The sequence below is a fragment of the Amblyomma maculatum genome, unplaced genomic scaffold (assembly GCF_055883805.1).
Source record: "Amblyomma maculatum isolate TAMU_Amacu unplaced genomic scaffold, ASM5588380v1 scaffold_13, whole genome shotgun sequence".
Lineage (NCBI taxonomy): Eukaryota > Metazoa > Arthropoda > Arachnida > Ixodida > Ixodidae > Amblyomma > Amblyomma maculatum.
Genome location: NW_028146738.1, coordinates 11695709 through 11715189, shown reverse-complemented (window position 1 = coordinate 11715189; position 19481 = coordinate 11695709). Strand labels below are relative to the sequence as shown.

At 44.7% G+C, this 19481-nt stretch overlaps 1 protein-coding gene across 8 annotated transcripts in view; it reads right to left on the bottom strand.

The window, feature by feature from the left end:
- Positions 1-12335, bottom strand: part of LOC146172201 (uncharacterized) — a 60904-nt gene extending 48569 nt beyond the window's left edge. For 2 of the 8 annotated variants that reach the window (XM_084586069.1, XM_084586065.1), the window contains exons 1-2: positions 12194-12335; positions 11173-11320 (exon numbers count right to left, since the gene is read on the bottom strand). In XM_084586069.1, the coding sequence (XP_084442195.1) occupies positions 11173-11216 (44 nt within the window). In that variant the 5' untranslated portion in view covers positions 11217-11320; positions 12194-12335. Of the gene's footprint in view, positions 1-11172; positions 11586-12193 lie in introns of those variants that run through there. The other 6 variants (XM_084586068.1, XM_084586064.1, XM_084586067.1 and 3 more) reach the window with 6 other exon arrangements.
- Between the last annotated feature and the right edge of the window lie 7146 nt (positions 12336-19481).

Genomic DNA, 19481 nt, shown 5'->3' with positions numbered 1-19481 from the left:
CGCAAGCGCGGACCATGCACGGTCACAACAGCCTCCTCCCCCGCAAGAAGAGTCACGGAGGGCAGCAGTCGCAGCTGCTGCATGAAGAGATGGCTTAATGGCATCCACATGAACGCTTGAAGCTCGCTGTCGCTTGTCGCGTTGTCTTGACTGTCGTCGGCCAAATTGCTTGAGCTGTCTCTGAAACTCAACCACATGTCTAAGCAAGCACTCGGCTCCCGTCCGAAGAGACCAGGTCAAAATAAAACTGCCATCGTTGTCCGAGAAAAGCCCACACTCAAGACGCTCAGGACCCACGTATGCCTAGAAAACCAAACGTGCTACTCTACATAGTTACACCATATACAAGCGCACGAAAAAAAAGAACCTGAGTATCGATTTGGATACATGGTGAGGAGCACCTCGGGCCGCTTAGAAACAGCGGCTAAGCGCGTCCGCATTCCCATTTAACTTCCCCTTTTTGTATCTTATTTCAAAATTGCACTGCTGTAAAATTAAGCTCCACCTTAGAAGGCGACTGTTCTTCGATGTTGCAGTTTGCAGCCAAGCCAGGGGACAATGGTCCGTCTCTACGGTGAATTTCGCCCCTCCAGGATAGCACTGCAATTTTTGAATGGCAAATACAATGCAAACGCACTCTTTATGCCTACCGGGGATTTTCACTTCGTAGGTAGTGTTAGAAAGCTTTGCAACGACTTCAGCAGGTTCCTTAGTGTTATGTAAGCGATTCAGGAGGTTCAGAATGAATTCTACTACTGTTGGGTCTTCTCCGCGCCCCTCCCAGGCTTCGCACACCATTCGTAAAGGTGAGCGCAGTGACCTTCCGTACACCAACTCGGCTGGGATAAATCCAGTGGATTCGTGCGGCTCTGACCGCAAAGCGAAAAGTGCTGCAGGAAGGCAGGTATCAAATTCGCGCTTCTTTTCATAGCAAAGTCCCCTCAGGACGCGTTTGAGAACAGAATGTCATCTTTCTACGCTGTTGCTCTGCGGATGGTGGATCGAGCTGTGCACTACCTTAATGCCGCATCGCTCGAGAAATGAGGTGGTTAGGGCACTTGTGAAAACGCTACCCTGATCACTTTGGACCTCGGAAGGGAATCTAACTCGTGCAAACACTGACAGCAGCGAATCCACTATACTCTCGGACGTCACCTCGCGCAGCGGAACAGCCTTTGGAAACTTTGTGGCTGGGCATAACATAGTGAGGATGTAACGGTACCCTGACTCTGTCACAGGAAGTGGCCCAACTACATCTATTACTAACCGGTGAAACGGCTCGGTAATGATTGGTACTAGCACCATCGGAGCTTTCCACTTATCTTGCGCCTTTCCAACCGGCTGGCACGTGTCGCATGATCGTACAAAATTTTCCGTGTCCTTAAAACATCCAGGCCAATAGTATTCTTGCAACAGCCTTTGCTTTGTTTTCCTTATTCCAAGGTGACATGACCACAAGCTGCCATGGGAAAGTCGCAGTAAGTCTTCGCGGTACTTTTGGGAAACGACTAATTGGTCCCGCTCTACTCTGCGCTTATCCTTGAATAAGCGATACAGCACTCCCCTTCTTATCTCGAAATAAATATTCTTTGCTGTCTTAGTGGCGCGGTGGCGCTCACTTATCTCCTTTATCTCGGGATCATTGGCTTGCTCCATAGCTAAGTCCTCTGGGGTTCCACTTAGAAGTCTCGTGAGATTGCTAGACACTGGCGGCAAGAGGTTACTCTCAAGAACGTCCTCATTCCGCGTCTCATCAAGCTCACTTTCAAGTTGACTTATCTGAGATGCCTCGCTCTCAAAGTTTTCTGACCCGCTATCTTCTGCATCGACCACTGTTTTAACTGCCGTTTCCACCGCTGTGGAATTTTCTGGTATGAGCAGTGTAGCTAGTTCTCGCGCCTTTGAACGTGTTAAGGCTTGCACAACTCTGTCTTCGAAAAGGATGCCTCTCTTTCGCAGCAGCAAGTCCGATTTGTTGGAAAACAAATACGGATAGCACTTAGGAAGCTTTCCTGAAACGGCAGCCTCGGTTGTCAACTCGCCGAAAGGGCCCTCGATGACCACGTTCGCGATTGGCAAGCACACACTCTGTTCCTCCACTACCTGGCGGATCCACGCACACTGTCCTGTATAGTCGGAAGGCGACACATACGCCGGATGGACAACATCTATCGTTGCGGCCGAATCGCGCAGTACCTTGCAAGGCTTCCCGTTGACTACTAGGTCATCATGTAGGGTTCCAAAAGCTTCATGTTTTCATTGCAGTCACTGACATACGAGAAAGCAATCTTTTCTTTCCGGCAGTTGACGGCAATGTGAACCTGCTCATTACACCTAAAGCATGTGAGCGGCTTCCTAGCCTCAAGCTTGTTCTTTGTGTTCTGCGCGTTGGTCACTTCCCCACTTTTCTCACTGCCGTCCTTTCTATGGAGTTTGCCTGAAGAAGCCTTCTTTCTTCGTTTGCAACTCTAGCAAAGTGCCTTTCCTGACGGTTATTCACACTCAACTTGGGATTGCGGGGCCTATCCACTGCTGGGTTGCTGAAATGTCGGCGCGAAGCGTACTCCTCAATGATTTCGGCAGCTTCAGTTGCCGACTTAATGTCGCCTCGGTCCTGCAACCAATTTCTTTCTTTTTCTGGGAGGCAGTTATAAAACTGCTCCAAAAGAATTCGCTAGACTACAGCGTTCCTATCACTGTAGGAATCTGTGCTATTTAGCCACTCGCCCAAATTGACTCTTAAATTGTACAGGAATTCAGGGTAACTGTCGTCCCTGGATTTAGTAGCGTTCCGAAAACGTTGTCTGAACGCCTCGGCGCTAAGCCTATACTTTCTCAGAAGGCAAGCTTTGACCATCTCGTAGTTGTCCGCGTCCTCCTTGCTTAGCCGCGCGACAACCTCCGCTACCTCGCAGGGCAGAACCGTCAATAATCTCTGAGACCAAGTGTCTCGCTGGAAGGACAGTTTTTCGCAGGTTCGCTCAAACTTAGCCAGATACAGACCGATATCCCCTGATATCATATATGACTGCATGTACTTTGACATCTTGAAATCTGCCTCCTTCTTGAGAAGAGGTACCGCTAGCTGGGGACAATTGCCCGACCTCTTGCTCAACTCTACTTCTAATTTCCGGAGCTCAATTTCTTGCTCCAGCCTTTTTGCTTCTCTCTCAATTTCTCGCTCCCGCCTCTTTTACTCTTTTTTTCCCGCTCTTTCTGCTGTCTGAGCTGCTCCTCCTTTTTTTGTCCGATGAGGTTCCATGCTGCACTGAGCTCCTCATCATCGGTTCCCAAATCAGTGATTGCCTTTAAAATCAAGGGTTTTCGTGCCAAACCACTTGTATCAATTCCCAATTCCTCACACAATAGCAACAGTCCCGGTTTCTGCAGCTTTTGTAGGTCCATGATTGCTCCGAGTGTCGGCTACTTCCAAAACAACTGTGCAAACCACCAAACCTAAAGGCGTTTCAACACTCTTTGCCAGTTCTAAAATCTAACCCTGTTCTAGAACCTGGTCCACATCAGAAGAAAAGCCAAGCACTCACCCACACATGCGATCGATGTTCCGAGCTGCTCTCTTGTTGGCGGATTGTTGCTCCTGCTTGTTGCTTGAGATGCCACCTCCGATAACCAGATGTTGCGACTTGTAGCTTCAGATCCACCTCCAATCACCAGATGTTATGGCTTGTAGATTCAGATCCACCTCCAATCACCAGATGTTGTGGCTTGTAGATTCAGAACGCTGGTCACCAGTTGTCGTGACGCCGGGACTAAGTCGACCCGGCCTTCACTTGGTAGCGTGCAGAGACTCCGGGTTGATGAAGGATTGAATCTTCGAAGTTGGTAAAATATATACAAGCAGGTTTAATGGCACTTTGAGAAAACTTATTTACATGACAAAAAAGGGTATATCAACAAAATGGCAAGCGTTAAGAGTCCATATCAAGAAGCGTCTGGATGAGCCGTTTACCCAGGGCTCAGAGCGTCATTTCGTGCCCTGCAACGTCCTTAAATCCCCCTATGTCCCGCCCGCCCTCTCTGAAGATGCTGACCAATCAGTTCCAGGGCACACCCCTCAGGTATCGGCAACCAATCGATCACATCACTGCACTGATGGTCTGATGCAGTGACTGGTCCAGTATTGTTTCGTCGGGCGTGGTCAGTTGTTGGCGGGTAGAGCTTGAGAACGGCGAGGAGGTAAATTTCGATGCTTCTGCAAAGATTCGCTATGTTGGTTCCGGCAAGTGAATTTCCTTCTCAGAAACCCAAGTGTACGTGCGCGCCACGAATACTGCACCCAGCATTGTTCCTTTCCGCCAATTGCAACTCTTTCCTGCATTCCCGGGAAATCCTCTAACGGCCGTAATTCTCACGCTCCTTTCTTCTCCTGTATGTCAGCGGCCGTGTCACTCCGATCGTCTCCTTTGGACAATAGGCATTCTTCACTTGACAATAGCGCCTCTCGACGGGAAGGGTGAACAGTTGAACAAAAGCACTTCTGGCTATTTCTCACAGGGCGACGTTTCTTTGTATTTTTCTTGACGGACAACTTGGAAGTTGTAAGGTCACGACAAAGCAAAGCATGCTCACACAAAAAGAGTCATGTGAACACGCTCACTTAGAGCCCTTGCACAAACAGCACATATCAATACCATGCCCACAGGCGCACAATAGTGCGCGCAAGCACGGACCATGCACGGTCACAACACGAACCATCATGAATTTCAGAGAGCACCGCGATGCTTTCTAATTATCTGTCTGGTGGGTTCGTGAGTACAACTTGAGGGGTCATATAATTCGATGGCTGAGCAGGAATTTCGCGCGACAGGCAGCGAGGGATCTTTAAGGACTGTCTTAAACGTCGGCCTTAAACACTGCCTATTTTGCCTTGCACTATGCACTCACTGCAATGTTAATGAGCTGAACAGCCTTTCCACTCTGAAAAAAGCAAGCAGAAATACTCGCACCTTCTATTTCAATAAAGGAATGTATGTTGCATGTACATGACACATGTTTGCTTGCCACATGTGATGTGTTTCATATATTGGTTTGGTTTGTGGGGTTTAACGTCCCAAAGCAACTCGGGCTATGAGAGACGCCGTAGTGGAGGACTCCGAAATTTCGACTACCTGGGGTTCTTTAACGTGCACTGACATCGCACAGCACACGGGCACCTTGCTTTTCGCCCCGATCGAAAAGCGGCTGCGTTTCATATATTAAGTTTTGTTTCAATATGCATGCGGGCTCACCATTTGCTTATTTTTTTAGGAAAAAAAGTACTCAGGAGAACGTTATGACGGTACGCTCTAACCATATGATATACTTGAGTGACATTTTGTGTTGATTGCTATTTTTAATACAGCCGGAAAATATACTCGCTTTATTGATTTGCATTTTACCGTTTCGACAGTAAAGAATACGTGCGCGCGGCGACGCCCTAGCTTCATACCACGATTTACTCAGTCATCTTTCGCTCCCATTCTACGTTTATCCCCATCTGCACGGGTACGGTAGCCTAGGCATCGCCTAATTCACCTTCCTGCTATTCCGTTCTTCTGTTTCTTTCTCTTTCTCTGACGTCTTTTGCGTTTCGCAAGAGCCTTTCGCGCAAGCGCATGAAAATTTAACCGACTAGGTGTAAGGCCCAGGGTATGCCTTTCACTTCGTGTGTGTGTGGAAGACTCTCTTTCTCTCTCTCTGTCTCCCTCCATCTCTCTCTCTGCGCTGCTTTTTTCGCTCTAAACAACTCATGCCGACACAAAATGTTAGAAACTTAGGCAGACTCGGTGACCTGACGGTAAATTGTCATAACGCGGCATTTCGAAAAAGGTGGGTAGAACAGCCAGTACCTATTGAAAATCAAACTAGCGCACTTCAAAACAAGGACACAGGGAGAGAACGACAACACAGCGCTGACTTCAACTGGTTTTTATTGGAGAGTGACACATTATATATGTACGAAAAGTGGGCGTAAAGAATTGATAACGACTGCTCAGTTTGCACGTGGCGTAAAACAACTAAGGCAAAGTTAAAAGGCGCACGATAACAATATAGGTCAAAGCAAGGCAGAACGGCAGGGGTATGAAAAATAAAGAAGCGAAAAACGGGGAGGCATGTAGGTAAAAAACAGTTAAAGATGGCATGATCCGAAGATACATAAACTAAAATCGAAAAAAGCCAAAAGGGGCACTAAGAGCGATAAAAGCCAAAAGGGGCATTAAGAGCGATAAAAGCCAAAATGGGCATTAATAGCGATAAAAGCCAAAAGGTGCATTAAGAGCGATAAAATCCAATAGGGGCATTAAGAGCGATAAAAAAGACAAAAGGGGACAAAAGAATCAAAAGGACAATTAAAAGCATTACAAGACCAAAAGGGCATTAAAAACAGAATACCTAAAACAACCAAGGCCAAGTGTACCCGGAACCTAAACATTAACTACTGTGCGTCTGGTTCAGATATTCTAACTCGCGTTTAGTCAGGGCTATTGAGGGTGTGCTAACACAATTTTGACCTAGCTTTAGAATGTGAGCGGCTTCTATGATTTCGCGTGTTAACTGATGTGCATTTCTCGCAATGACAGTGCAATTATGAAGGGATGGCTCACAGGGCTGAGAAGGACACTTTAGGCAGTGAACACCAAGGTTTCTTTTCGTAGTATTGTAAACACTGTTTGAGTGTTCCATGAGTCGTTCGTTTAGGCAACGCCCGGTTTGCCCCACGTAGGCCTTGCCACAGCTCAGGGGCAAACCGTGGGGCAAACCGGGCGTTGCCTAAACGAACGACTCATGGAACACTCAAACAGTGTTTACAATACTACGAAAAGAAACCTTGGTGTTCACTGCCTAAATTGTCCTTCCAGCCCTGTGAGCCATCCCTTCATAATTGCACTGTCATTGCGAGAAATGCACATCAGTTAACACGCGAAATCATAGAAGCCGCTCACATTCTAAAGCTAGGTCAAAATTGTGTTAGCACACCCTCAATAGCCCTGACTAAACGCGAGTTAGAATATCTGAACCAGACGCACAGTAGTTAATGTTTAGGTTCCGGGTACACTTGGCCTTGGTTGTTTTAGGTATTCTGTTTTTAATGCCCTTTTGGTCTTGTAATGCTTTTAATTGTCCTTTTGATTCTTTTGTCCCCTTTTGTCTTTTTTATCGCTCTTAATGCCCCTATTGGCTTTTATCGCTATTAATGCCCATTTTGGCTTTTATCGCTATTAATGCCCATTTTGGCTTTTATCGCTCTTAATGCCCCTTTTGGCTTTTATCGCTCTTAGTGCCCCTTTTGGCTTTTTTCGATTTTAGTTTATGTATCTTCGGATCATGCCATCTTTAACTGTTTTTTACCTACATGCCTCCCCGTTTTTCGCTTCTTTATTTTTCATACCCCTGCCGTTCTGCCTTGCTTTGACCTATATTGTTATCGTGCGCCTTTTAACTTTGCCTTAGTTGTTTTACGCCACGTGCAAACTGAGCAGTCGTTATCAATTCTTTACGCCCACTTTTCGTACATATATAATGTGTCACTCTCCAATAAAAACCAGTTGAAGTCAGCGCTGTGTTGTCGTTCTCTCCCTGTGTCCTTGTTTTGAAGTGCGCTAGTTTGATTTTCAACATGAATTACCAACTAGCCCGCTCTTCCACCCTTGCAAGCCAGTACCTAACAGTAATTGATATTTTGAGACTGCGAGCGTTGTTTTGTCAGTGCTGGAGCTACAATGGAAATCTGTCGATTCCTTCTCTTTACGACCAAGTCCTTAAACGTTTTAGTTCCTGCATTAAAAAGCCGCTAAGTGAATGTGAGAGGTCATCGGCGCTTATGAACAGCAATGATACTTTCCGCTCCCATTTTGCACCAACCCACTGCGAATATTCCATTGCCGTTCTTGCTCTTCAGCTGAAACTCGCGCAGCAAGCTTTCCGCGCGTAGCTGATGACGAATGTTCAACTGCAAGTATGTCATGAGATACTAATACCGCAACGCCACAAGATACTTCACTCGCCTCACTGCAACCCGAGACTTCCGAATCGCGGAATGCACAGCAGCGGCACGGTTCCTGCAGGAGCATCGTCGTTTTTCATACTTGGCGCCAATATATAGCAGCAGACGACAGCGCGCTTTTTCTGTCACTTTATTTTTCTTTCTTCAGAATGCGTAACTCGAATTTGTGCTTACGTAACCTGGCACCGTCCTTCTGCACATGTCCCGCGTACGTCACAATTTGAACAAAATAGCGAATTTTCGAGAATAAGGCCCAAGCTTCAGTTTTAATTCTATGAATTGCGGCTGTATGTATGTCTTCGTCTCTCGATTGTGTCATCATCGGGAACGCAGGCTGACTTGTACAAATATCTAGTGCTTCGTCAATAAGTTGTCTTCTCAACGTGGGCTCCTACGAGCGAGCCCCCTCTACCCTTCCTAACGGCCACCTCAGCCGACGCAACAGGACGCTTCTCGATATTTGTTGATGGTGAGAAAGGCGTTTTCACAACGATTTCTGAGAATCAATAAGATATCAACATTCAACAGTCGAGGTCTGATTCGTTATGCATAGGAGATATTGGCAGTGTACACACCGATGTGTCCGTCTTGCGCCTATCAGTCCTTTTTTTAGGCGCTGCAAGAACGAGCAAATATACTCACCAATACTTCTCTCACTGCATATTGCTCAAATAAATGTTGCATTTCTGGGTCGAGCATTTAAAAGAGTGCATAAAGCAAAGCACAGCGCACGTAAACAGGAAGCTAGGTTGTGAAAAATTAGACTGCATTCCGAATGATGACCACAATGCAGGTGCTATCTAGCATTTATTGGTACCTTTCTTGCAGCAAATTAAGGTGAATGCTGTCGCTGCACGCGTCGGACATTGAAGACCTTAGATATTGAAGCTTATTGTTAAATTAAATTAGGTAAATTAGGAGAGAGTGTATTTTATATTACCCCTTTAGCGGGTAGTTTGCTATAGGCAGAAATTTTCTTTTCCTAATTTTTTTACATGTTTTTTTCTGTACAGCGACCAAAGCTCTGCATTGTTGGCATTAAAAACGAGCCAACCACTCATTTGTTCACCGGTCGTTAGTAGTAATCGCTGGGTCCATCTACTGTCAGGCCAATGCAATGTCATCCTTGTACCTTATTGATCACATGGGTATTGAGCGCTTCGATAATATCGTCACGTGCTGTTGACAAGGCCGTAGACACCAAACGAAGACACAGGTTTGAAATTACTGAAATTAACTATTGTCACGTAGTCGTGACGAGGTCGACGACACAAATGAATGGGGTCGATGATTGCACAAAGAAACTCTTTATTTCGGCTGACTTGCGCCCGCCAAAGAACTAAGCAACTCGGTGGCGGCGATAGCAACAAACGCGCACGTCGGTCGTCGAACAAAGAATGCTCGTCACACTCGGCAATGCTCAATTTAAAGGCTGCACAGAGCAATCTAGATAACGTCGCAAACAGCTACCATCACGGGATGGAACATTGTGGAAAGACACCCGAGTGGCCGGAACCTTCGAGACAGATCTCGGTGCATCTTGAGCTACAACAAAACTGATAAAGGTGTGACTCGCGCCATCGAGTATTAACAAAGATTACGGAACGGATACGCGGTCCAGAATCAGAGTGATAAGCCTGTATGCCGGCGGCTGTTAAAAAACAACAAATACTGTTTTGAAGGTTTCGCGGCACTATTTATTGGGCTCACTTGCGCCCGCAAAAGAACTAAGGAACTGGGCGGCGGGGATAGCAACAAACCTGCTCGTCGATCGCGATACTTAGACATTACTGTCGCTACATTGCATCATGTATAGTCGCTACAATCGTGTTATAGGTAGGCGATTTCTTCTATATTCTATGTTAAGAGCTTATTGTTAAATTAAATTAGGTAAATTAGGAGAGAGTGTATTTTATATTACCACTTTAGCGGGTAGGTTGCTATAGGCAGAAATTTTCTGTTCCTAATTTTTTTTTTACATTTTTTTTTCCGTACAGCGACCAAAGGTCTGCATTGTTGGCATTAAAAACAAGCCAACCACTCATTTGTTCACCGGCCGTTAGTAGTAATCGCTGTGTCCATCTACTGTCAGGCCAGTGCAATGTCATCATTGTACCTTATTGATCACATGGGTATCGAGCGCTTCGATTATATCGTCACTTGCTGGTGACAAGGCCGTAGACACCAAAAGAAGACACAGGCTTGATATTACTGAAATTAACTATTTATTGGGCTTACTTTCGCCCGCAAAAGAACTAAGCAACTGGGCGGCGGCGATAGCAACAAACGTGCTCGTCGATCGCCATACTAAGAATGCCGGTTACACTTGTCCGTACTGAATTTAAAGGCGGCTAGGAAAGATCTAGATAAAGCGAGTACTAGCATGACTGGAACATTGTAGAAACACACGCGAGCGGCTGTAAGCTTCGAGATACGTCCCGACGCATCTTTCGCGAGAAAAAAAAATGATAAAGTGTCGTCTCGCGACGAGCATGAACAAATACAGAATACAGAATCGATAAGCGCTCTAACATCACAATGATAAGGCCGTATGCTAGTGTCGAATAGGAACAAATAAAGATTTAAATAGTTCACGGCAATATGATGCAGGTATGTTTCATAGTGGGCATACCAAATATTCTGGTACGATGTTGAATAAATCTGAATAAATGATTGTATTGCTTTGACTGATTCGTTGATTCTCTTCATACTTTGGCTGTAATATATGATTGAAACGGAGTAAACCGATTGACAGAGTAAAATTAATTGAATATTGAATAATAACCTCTTCATCAATTTTATCGTGAATGTATTTCGGTACCTCTTAGGATTGCGATAATTTTGAGTGTTTTGGATTCTAGTCGCACACTAATCGAGGACCTTCGGCATACACTCCTTTGTCGGAAGCATGCAGTTCATAAACTGTGCTCCTGCCCGCGCACTGTGACTTGTTGTGCATGGTCAGTATTTTCAAAATCTGGTAGCCTAGAACAGCAATCGTACTAGACAGCCCCGCTGCATGCCTGAGAAGCAGACTTCTCGTGGCATATGCCCACAAATGCTGCATATGCAGTGATGCCGGACGCATCCTGGAAGATGGAAGTCACACTCACTACCTCGAGATCTATTTCCTAGTTGTGGCCGAGGTGGTCGTACCCCGTGCTTACCTGAGGTGGCGACAGGGTTCCGGCCAAGGTGTCGCGCGGCTCATTTTCTTGGCGCCTTGAGGCCGCGCTGTCAGCGGCGTCCTCCATCCCCTGCTTCAGGCGTGCTTGTTTTCACTTGTTTTCTTGACACCTCAGGTGAGCCTTCTGCCTAAAATTCGTGAAATGTGGCGGTGTGAGTGGCGGCTAACAAATTCTGCATATCGCTGACAATCGTACCCAATGGACCACTATTCATCGGCACACACCAAGGCCTTGGTGATTAAAGATAGCAAGTTCTGCGCACCTTGCTCCATCATCCCTGTGCGCAGACCAACTATCACTGCTGAGGCCTACTTCAACCACAGAGGGGGCCCTGTTTCGTCTGCTAAATCACGTGGACAGCACGCATATCGCAGTGCCTATACAGTCACAGCGTGTCCCGCAGGCAACATTTAGCAGCGGTGACGGCGCTGTGAACGGCGGCTAACAAATTATTCTGCGTATCGCAGGTTAGAACTTCTATTCTTTTTTTTTCTCTTGTGCGTTGCTGCTGCTATCAGCGTCACGGCTGCCAATGCATGAGTGATTTTTGTTTTCTGAGTGCCTTTGTGTGCAGGGTAAAATATGGCGAAGGAAATTGCCAAACTCTTTAACGAATTGAAAGATGAACTTAAAAAAGTGAAGCTGAAACTGCACTGAAAAACCATTCAAACTTCCGCCTAGAGGAGTACACCTTATGCAGTGAGCTTGAGGAAATCAAGGCAAGCCTGGAGTTTTGTAGTAAAGGGCTAGATGACGCAAGCAAACATCTTGCAGCCGCTCTAACAGAAAATGGCACACTGAAGAAGGATAATGAAACACAGAGAAAAATTGCAGTCTGTTGAAAAGGAACTAATTGATTCTCAAACCAACTTAGTGTAGTCCGAGCAATACACACGGAACAGGAACATCGAAATTAAAGGTTTACTGCAGGAGCCAAACAAAGGCAATTTCTGAAATCTCTGAAAAGATTGGAAATGCGATAGGGGAACCGATTACTCACCCTGACGTTTACTCGTGCCATAGGGTACCAGCTAAGGACAAAAACACCACAAATATGGTCGTCCAGTTCCAAAGACGCGACAAAAGTGACAAAGTCCTGGAAAAAGCAAAGTAGAAAAAAATCACAAACGCCACTCTGGGCTTTGGCAACAACACTGCAGATGAAGCGACTCTGATTGCCTAAGTGCACGACCCACATATATAAAGGAACACCTCTGTCCTTACCTGAAGAAACTTTTAGGAAGAGCCATCGCGCGGAAGAGTGAGCACAGGTGGCGCTTTGTGTGGGTGAAAAATGGCTTAATTTTCGCTCGTTGCAATGAGAAGTCATCCATCGTTTCAATCAAACTTTAGAGCGACCTCGACAAGGTCTGCGCAATCGCAGAAGTCTCTAATTCTTCGTCATAAGATTTTGTATATGCCTGCGTTGTTATGTCTTGGCGATTATTCTGGAAGATGTTCAAAAAACAATTGAAAACAATAAAACTGTCAAATGGTTCAAATTGTTTCGTCTAAACGCGAGATCTATACAACCGAAATGGGATGATATACAGATTTTGCTGAAGACATGTGGCGCCAAGTTTGACGCACTTATGTTCACGGAAACCTGGGACGCTAATGACTCAGCATATTCAGTGTTACCCGACAACAACTATTTCTACTTGAACAGAAGAGACAGTAGAGGATGTGGGTGTTGTCATACACATGCTACATCCCAGTTTTAATATCGTATCTGATTACAGCTCAATCAATACCGATTACGAAGCTTTGAGCATCCTGAAGGGAAAGAATGTGCTCGCTGTCCTGTATAAACCCCCTCGTGGAAGTGTGTCACCTTTCTTTTGGTTTCTTGAAGGATTTATTGTCTTTTGCAAATATGAATGAATCTGTACTTACTATCGGCGGAGATCTAAGTATTGACGTCTTAAATACCTCCAGCGCTGCTAGAGAACCGGTTACAATTTAAGAGTCTAACGACTATTGCAATAGAATAACAACTCCTCCTCGCGTTCCACTCGAGACATGCTCCTTAATCAATATGTTTATTACTAAGGGCCCAGACAAAACTGTCAATACTAACGTCATTAGTTCCGATATCAGCGACCATTTGCCCATAATTTTACTTTCGAATCAACATTCGTCATATCAGACAAGCACGAAGCCCCAACTGACGCCCCGTGAGATTTCAAATGGCACGATGAAAAAATTTAGACAAAACATTTTATCTGAAGATTGGACCGCTGTATTTTCTTGCACAGATGTGGAAAAATCATGCGAAGTATTTTTATAGATCTTCAAAACGCACTACTACGCATGCTTCCCAATAAGAACACAACGGGAAGATAAAAAGTCACGTAAGCCTTGGATTACCAGGAAACTTCTAAAAGTCATTCGTGTAAAAAAATAGACTGTGTCAAACATTCACACACATTCGGGACGAACAGAAGATACATGAATTTAGAGCATTTAGGAACAAATTAGATAGCTCCATAAAAAAGCTAGAGAAAATTATTACAAACTAATGTTTGACATGTGGACATTATAAAGGTGACGTAATGTGGAAAAACCTAAATAAGGCTCTCAGTAGGCAAACGGTACTTACCAGCAATATCTGCATTGCAATTAATGGTATTGAAGTTGCAGGCACGACCCTTGCAAACAAATTCAACGATTTCTTTGTCGAAATAGGTAGTTATAAACCCTCTCCAGAAGCAGCACTGTGCATCCTGCCTTTGCAACAATAACTTTTTTCCACCCTACGATACCCCGCCGGGGTAGCGCAGTGGTTACGGCGCTCTACTACTGTTCCCAAGGACGCGGGATCGAATCCCGGCCTCGGCGGCCGCTTTTCGATGGAGGTGAAAAGCAAGGCGCCCGTGTGCTTTGCGATGTCAGTGCCCGTTAAAGAACCCCAGGTGGTCTAAATTTCCGGAGTTCTCCACTTCGGCGTCTCTCATAGCCTGAGTCGCTTTGGGACTTAAAACCCCACAAACCAATCCACCCTACGAGTGTCTCGGAAGATAATTCAGTTATCCAAGTATTTAAATATGGCTACAGCTGCGATGGAAATGTCATAGAAATCAGGCCGGTTAAATACGTACTTGACATAATTGCTCCTATGTTAACACGCATTTATAACTGCTCACTTTCCATAGGTGTTTGTCCAAACAGTATCTAAACGGCAAGTTTAACTGCCATCCACAAACATGGCGACAAAAATGCTCCTGGCTATTACCGACCAGTTTCAATACTGCCTATTTTTTCTAAGGGTCTAGAGAAGGCGATTAAAATACGCATTGACTTTTGCCAGAAACATGAACTCATAACTAGGCATCAGTTTTGCTTTAGAAAAAACCGTACAACAGAAACAGCATTGCTGGCACAAAAAGAAATAATAATAAAGAATTTCGAGGATAAATTACAGGTTCTCGGACTGTATCTAGACTTTAGTAAAGCCTTTGAATGCGTGAATCGTTCAGTCTTACTAGATAAACTTGAAAGATATGGATTCAGAGGAATGGCCCTATAACTGCTGGCGTCTTATCTTGAAGGGCGGCTCCAATCTGACAAATATTAACAGTCGCGTTTGAGACATATAGAATCGGGAGTTCCGCAGGGCAGTATTCTTGTGTCTCTTTTGCTTCTTTCCTACATTATTGACATTGTAAAAATATACGATAGCTGCCGTTTTGTTATATACGCAGATGGCTGTACTGCTTTTTTCTCTGGAAAGAACATGGCGGAAATAGAAATAAAAGCAAGTGCTTTTTGTTGTAAACTGAAAGCTTGGTGCGAAAAAAAAATTGCTTATTTTAACTGAAGTGGAAACGAAATTAATGCTATTCAGTTCCCGCGGCTCATTAGTTGATGTACCGAAAACACTTGTTTTTGGCCCGTGTGTAGTTTGTACAAAAAAAATGTGTCAAATCACTTGGAGTGATCTTTCAAGAACACCTGTTTTGGAATGATCATGTCCACTACCTCTCATCAAAATTAAGCAGGACAGCGGCAATGATAAACCGGGTTCGCCATTTTCTTCCAGATGCAGTAAAACGCATGATCAACTATGCTCTTTTTCATTCCCATCTCTGCTATTGTGTTTTAGTTTGGGGCAACACCAGTGCAACAAATATACATCACATTTCCGTCCACCAGAAACGAGCTCTCCGCGCAGTTAAAAATGTGTCAGCTTTGGAACATACAGCACCACTGTTTCGTACACACAGGATCAATAAAGGGCTATTCACACTTGCGACTAGATGAGGACGTGCGACTACCAGTCGCGCGACCAGAGAAGAGGAGCTCGATACTACCGGTGTTCAGACTTGCGGCTGTCACCCTCTCATTCTGTTCTCGTTCCGAACGAGAACCACCGGGAATGACGCCGTTCGCGCGCTTTTTCCGTCTGCTTCGACGCAAAACGCTTGCGCCACCCTTGCACTCGTCCAGCATACTTTTAATTTTGCTCGTAAAGCATCATGTTTGAAGATTCAAGTGAGGAGGACGTCGTCGCCGTTTTGATGTGCGTTGCGGCCGCGCGAGCAGTTGCAGCACGCTCGGCGCAGAAACAACAGCGACGGCGTCGGTGGTGGGTACGTCCGTGCCTATGATCGCGAGAGGTGGCCGGGCACGCAAGCCGCCTTCTACCGGAGCTAAGGGCTCATGACGAGGAGTATTTCCGAGAGTAAGTTTTCATTTCAAGCTCAAGTTCCAATTTATTAACTGCGCGCGAAACCTCTTTCTTTCTTTTTTTTTGCACTTCACAGATTCCTCCGTATGCCACCGCAGACCTTTGACACACTCCTGAACCTGGTACAAAGCGCAATCACTGCAGGATACCAGGTTCAGGAGTGCGATATCAGCACCAGACCGCTTGGCAATGACCCTCAGGTAAGCCGCATTGTTCTAAAAATGGAAAATTTTCACATATTAGTCAAATATTTACTATTACATTCTATAGTAACAGCTGGTACTTTAGTTATGACCATGTCATAACTGAATGCTGACTGAATTTTATTTCAACAGCTCATGCTGCATATGGCAACGAATGAGCATGCTTTTCTGTATGGACAATTTATTGAAAATCTTGCGGAGAGGTTATATACGAGGATCATATCTTTGGTGTACAAGTGAACATCACAGTTAATATATATATATATATATATATATATATATATATATATATAGATGATATTCAGCTTTTATTCTTTTTATTCCATTTGCAGGTTCCTGGTCACAGGTCAAAGCCTGAGGGAATTGTCGTATAATTTCTTAATCGGAAGATCGACAGCGAGCTGCTTGGTGACAACAGTCTGCCAGGCACTTTGGGATATTCTTAAACCGCTCTATGTCACCCATCCACAAGTAGCAGACGGATAGCTCGAGTTAGGTAAACTTTATCTTTTAGCCAAATTTCTTCCTGCTCTGCTCTAAAGGCACTGATTGTTAGTGCACATGGGTTTTCCGCAATGCTTCACATGAATAATGTGTTAGTAGTGACCAATGTGATTCAGCTTGACTTATAGAAGTACACCATTTAAACTTATTCTGCAGATTCCAGCAGACTTCGAAGAAAGGTGGCAAATTCCACACTGTGTCGGTGCCATCGATGGAAAGCACATCACCATCGAGTGCCCACCGAACTCTGGCAGCGCAGATTACAATTACAAAGGCTTCTTCAGCAAATCTCTTCTTGCTGTCTGTGATGCTCATTATAGGTAAGACTGTCATCATCATCATCAGCTGGACTATACCCACTGCAGAGCGAAGACCTCTCCCATATTCCTCCAATTAGCCCGGTCGTGTGTTAGCTGCATCCATTTGACCCCTGTAAAGTTCTTAACCTCGTCCACCTATCTGACTTTCTGCGGCCCCCTGCTACGCTTTCTTTTGTATTCTATGACAACTTTGGCAGCATCAGCTATTTAACACTGGCTTAATAACCTGAAGAACCACCACAGGCTTTCATGGTTACAAACCATCAAATAGTGTGAATATAAGGCACTTTGTCGATCTTGATACTGTGCAAAGGCCAACAGTTCATGCAAGCTTTTGAACTTCACTTCATGCTCAAAATTAAAGGACACTACACAAGCGCAACAACATAATATTATTGTAAAATCCACTTACCGGTTGAAACTAAATCCACGGTTATTCCAAACACATCTACTGCTACTCTGTGTGCGCTCAATTTGAAACTATGTACATTTTTTTGTTCAGGTTCCTGCATGTCGAAATGGGACGCAGTGGAAGCGAGTCAGACGGAGGAATTTTTTCCGCGTCTACATTAAAGAGCAAAGTTTCTCGGGGCGAGTGGGTGCTGCAGCTTCCAATGGGTGCTGCAGCTTCCCAGCTGCAGCACCCATTGGAACGAGGGCCCACTGCCTTACTTCTTTATTGGGGACGAGGCATTCCCATTGAAAGAATTTATGATGAGACCATATCCAAGATGAGGTAGAGGACTTCGATATTTGACTTCATTCTTTGTTCCTGCCAGTGATACAGCACTTTTTCTATCATTGTTATCTGCATGTGCCATAATCCTAATCCTATTCTTGTTTTTTGCTTCTCAAGGCAATGCCTTTCTGGTGTGAGCGTTTGTCATATGTTACGACGACAAGAAAGCAGAACAGTGCCAGTGTAAAGCATAAAAACTATTGTGCAATGCCGCAAATCTATCTTTGCACCATATTTTCTTCACCTACTTAGACGGTGTTTGGTTTGGTGATATCGGCAAATAAACATGCTATTATAAAGCGGATAGAAATCGCATTACAGAAATGCCTTTCGCGTGCATGTAGTAACGCGAGTACCAACGCACTTGTAGTTTTAGTTTTTATACATTGCACAATATGAGCCTGAGACAGTACTCTGCTTTGTGCTTGAAACTTTCTAGCTTCACCAGAGGCTCAGGGCCATGCTTTCTGAGAAGTTTAGTAGGATGCTAGGTATTATAGCGGACTGCATGCAAATAAGAATTGCACAATGTTTTTCTAATTTATGTCATGTTCTTGTCTTCAGCCTTGCACGAAACTGCATCACAGTCTGGCTCATCTGGCATTGAGCGGCGTGTGTTTAATTATTGGCTGAGCCGGACACACCGCATCATGGAAAACGCGTTTGGCATCCTGGCACAGCGGTGGAGGATTCTGCGCCGACCCTTTAAGGCTAAGACTATTAACATCAACAGGTACGGAGTCCGCAGAATCCTCCTCCATTTACTGTCTGCCAGGGTCTGCCGACGCTGAAGACTGGGAAGGGCGTCTCTTGCCTGGGAGCTGGAGAGATGATGCCGCCAGCTCCGTGTTCGCTACACAGCGACTCACAGGCTCTAATTTGTAATTCCTCCACTATTTGCACTGATCTGTGCAATGTATACACCACCGAAACAGGAACATACTTGCCTGTATGCTACATGAAGTAAATAGTGTGGATAATCACAATTATAAATCTACTAAAACTCTTAATTGGCCCTAATGTCTTTCAAAAAATGGAAAAGGAAAAAAGTAAGAACACAGTACACTGAGAGGTTGAGGAGAACCCGTTTCAGAAACCTTCTCTGTAACGGTGTAATGGTGTATAGTACTCTGCAGTCGTGTACAATCCCAGAATATTAACGCTTTGGCTTTATTAGACAAGTAGTCAGGTGACTTATGTTGGTAATGGAATAAAACTTGACAGTGCAATTGCTTTACAGGTATGCAAGAAAGTGCGTGACCATCTTAAGCACTACTTCGTCACAGCTGGTGAGGTGCCATGGCAGCATGCAATGATCACTGGCAATCGAGAGTAGAAAAAGGTGGGTTCAACACTGGTGAAGTTTATTTTATACAAAGAGAACTTGCAAGATATGTTCTCTTGCATGTTCAGCAAGGTAAATCATGAAGTCTTTTCAACAATACTTACACAAGTGCAGTGAAAGCATCTATAAGTAACAGGTTAATAACATAAACGACGACAGGTGCACAAGCGCAGTGAAAGCATCTATAAGTAACAGGCTAATAACATAAACGATGACAGGTACACAAGTGCAGTGAAAGCATCTATAAGTAACAGGCTAGTAACATAAACGATGACAGGTTAGGGATTGCACAGAAATTTGTATAAGTAGAATTCCCTCAAGGATAGGCGACGTGCAACCGAAATACCTAATAAAGTAAAAAAATGAACAGCAATTGCCATGAGTCAGTGGTAGAGAACTGGACGTGAGATTCGGAAGTTGTGGGTTCAGATCCCATGAGCTGCATGTAGTTTTTTCTTTTACTTTAAAAACAATGACCTGTACGATT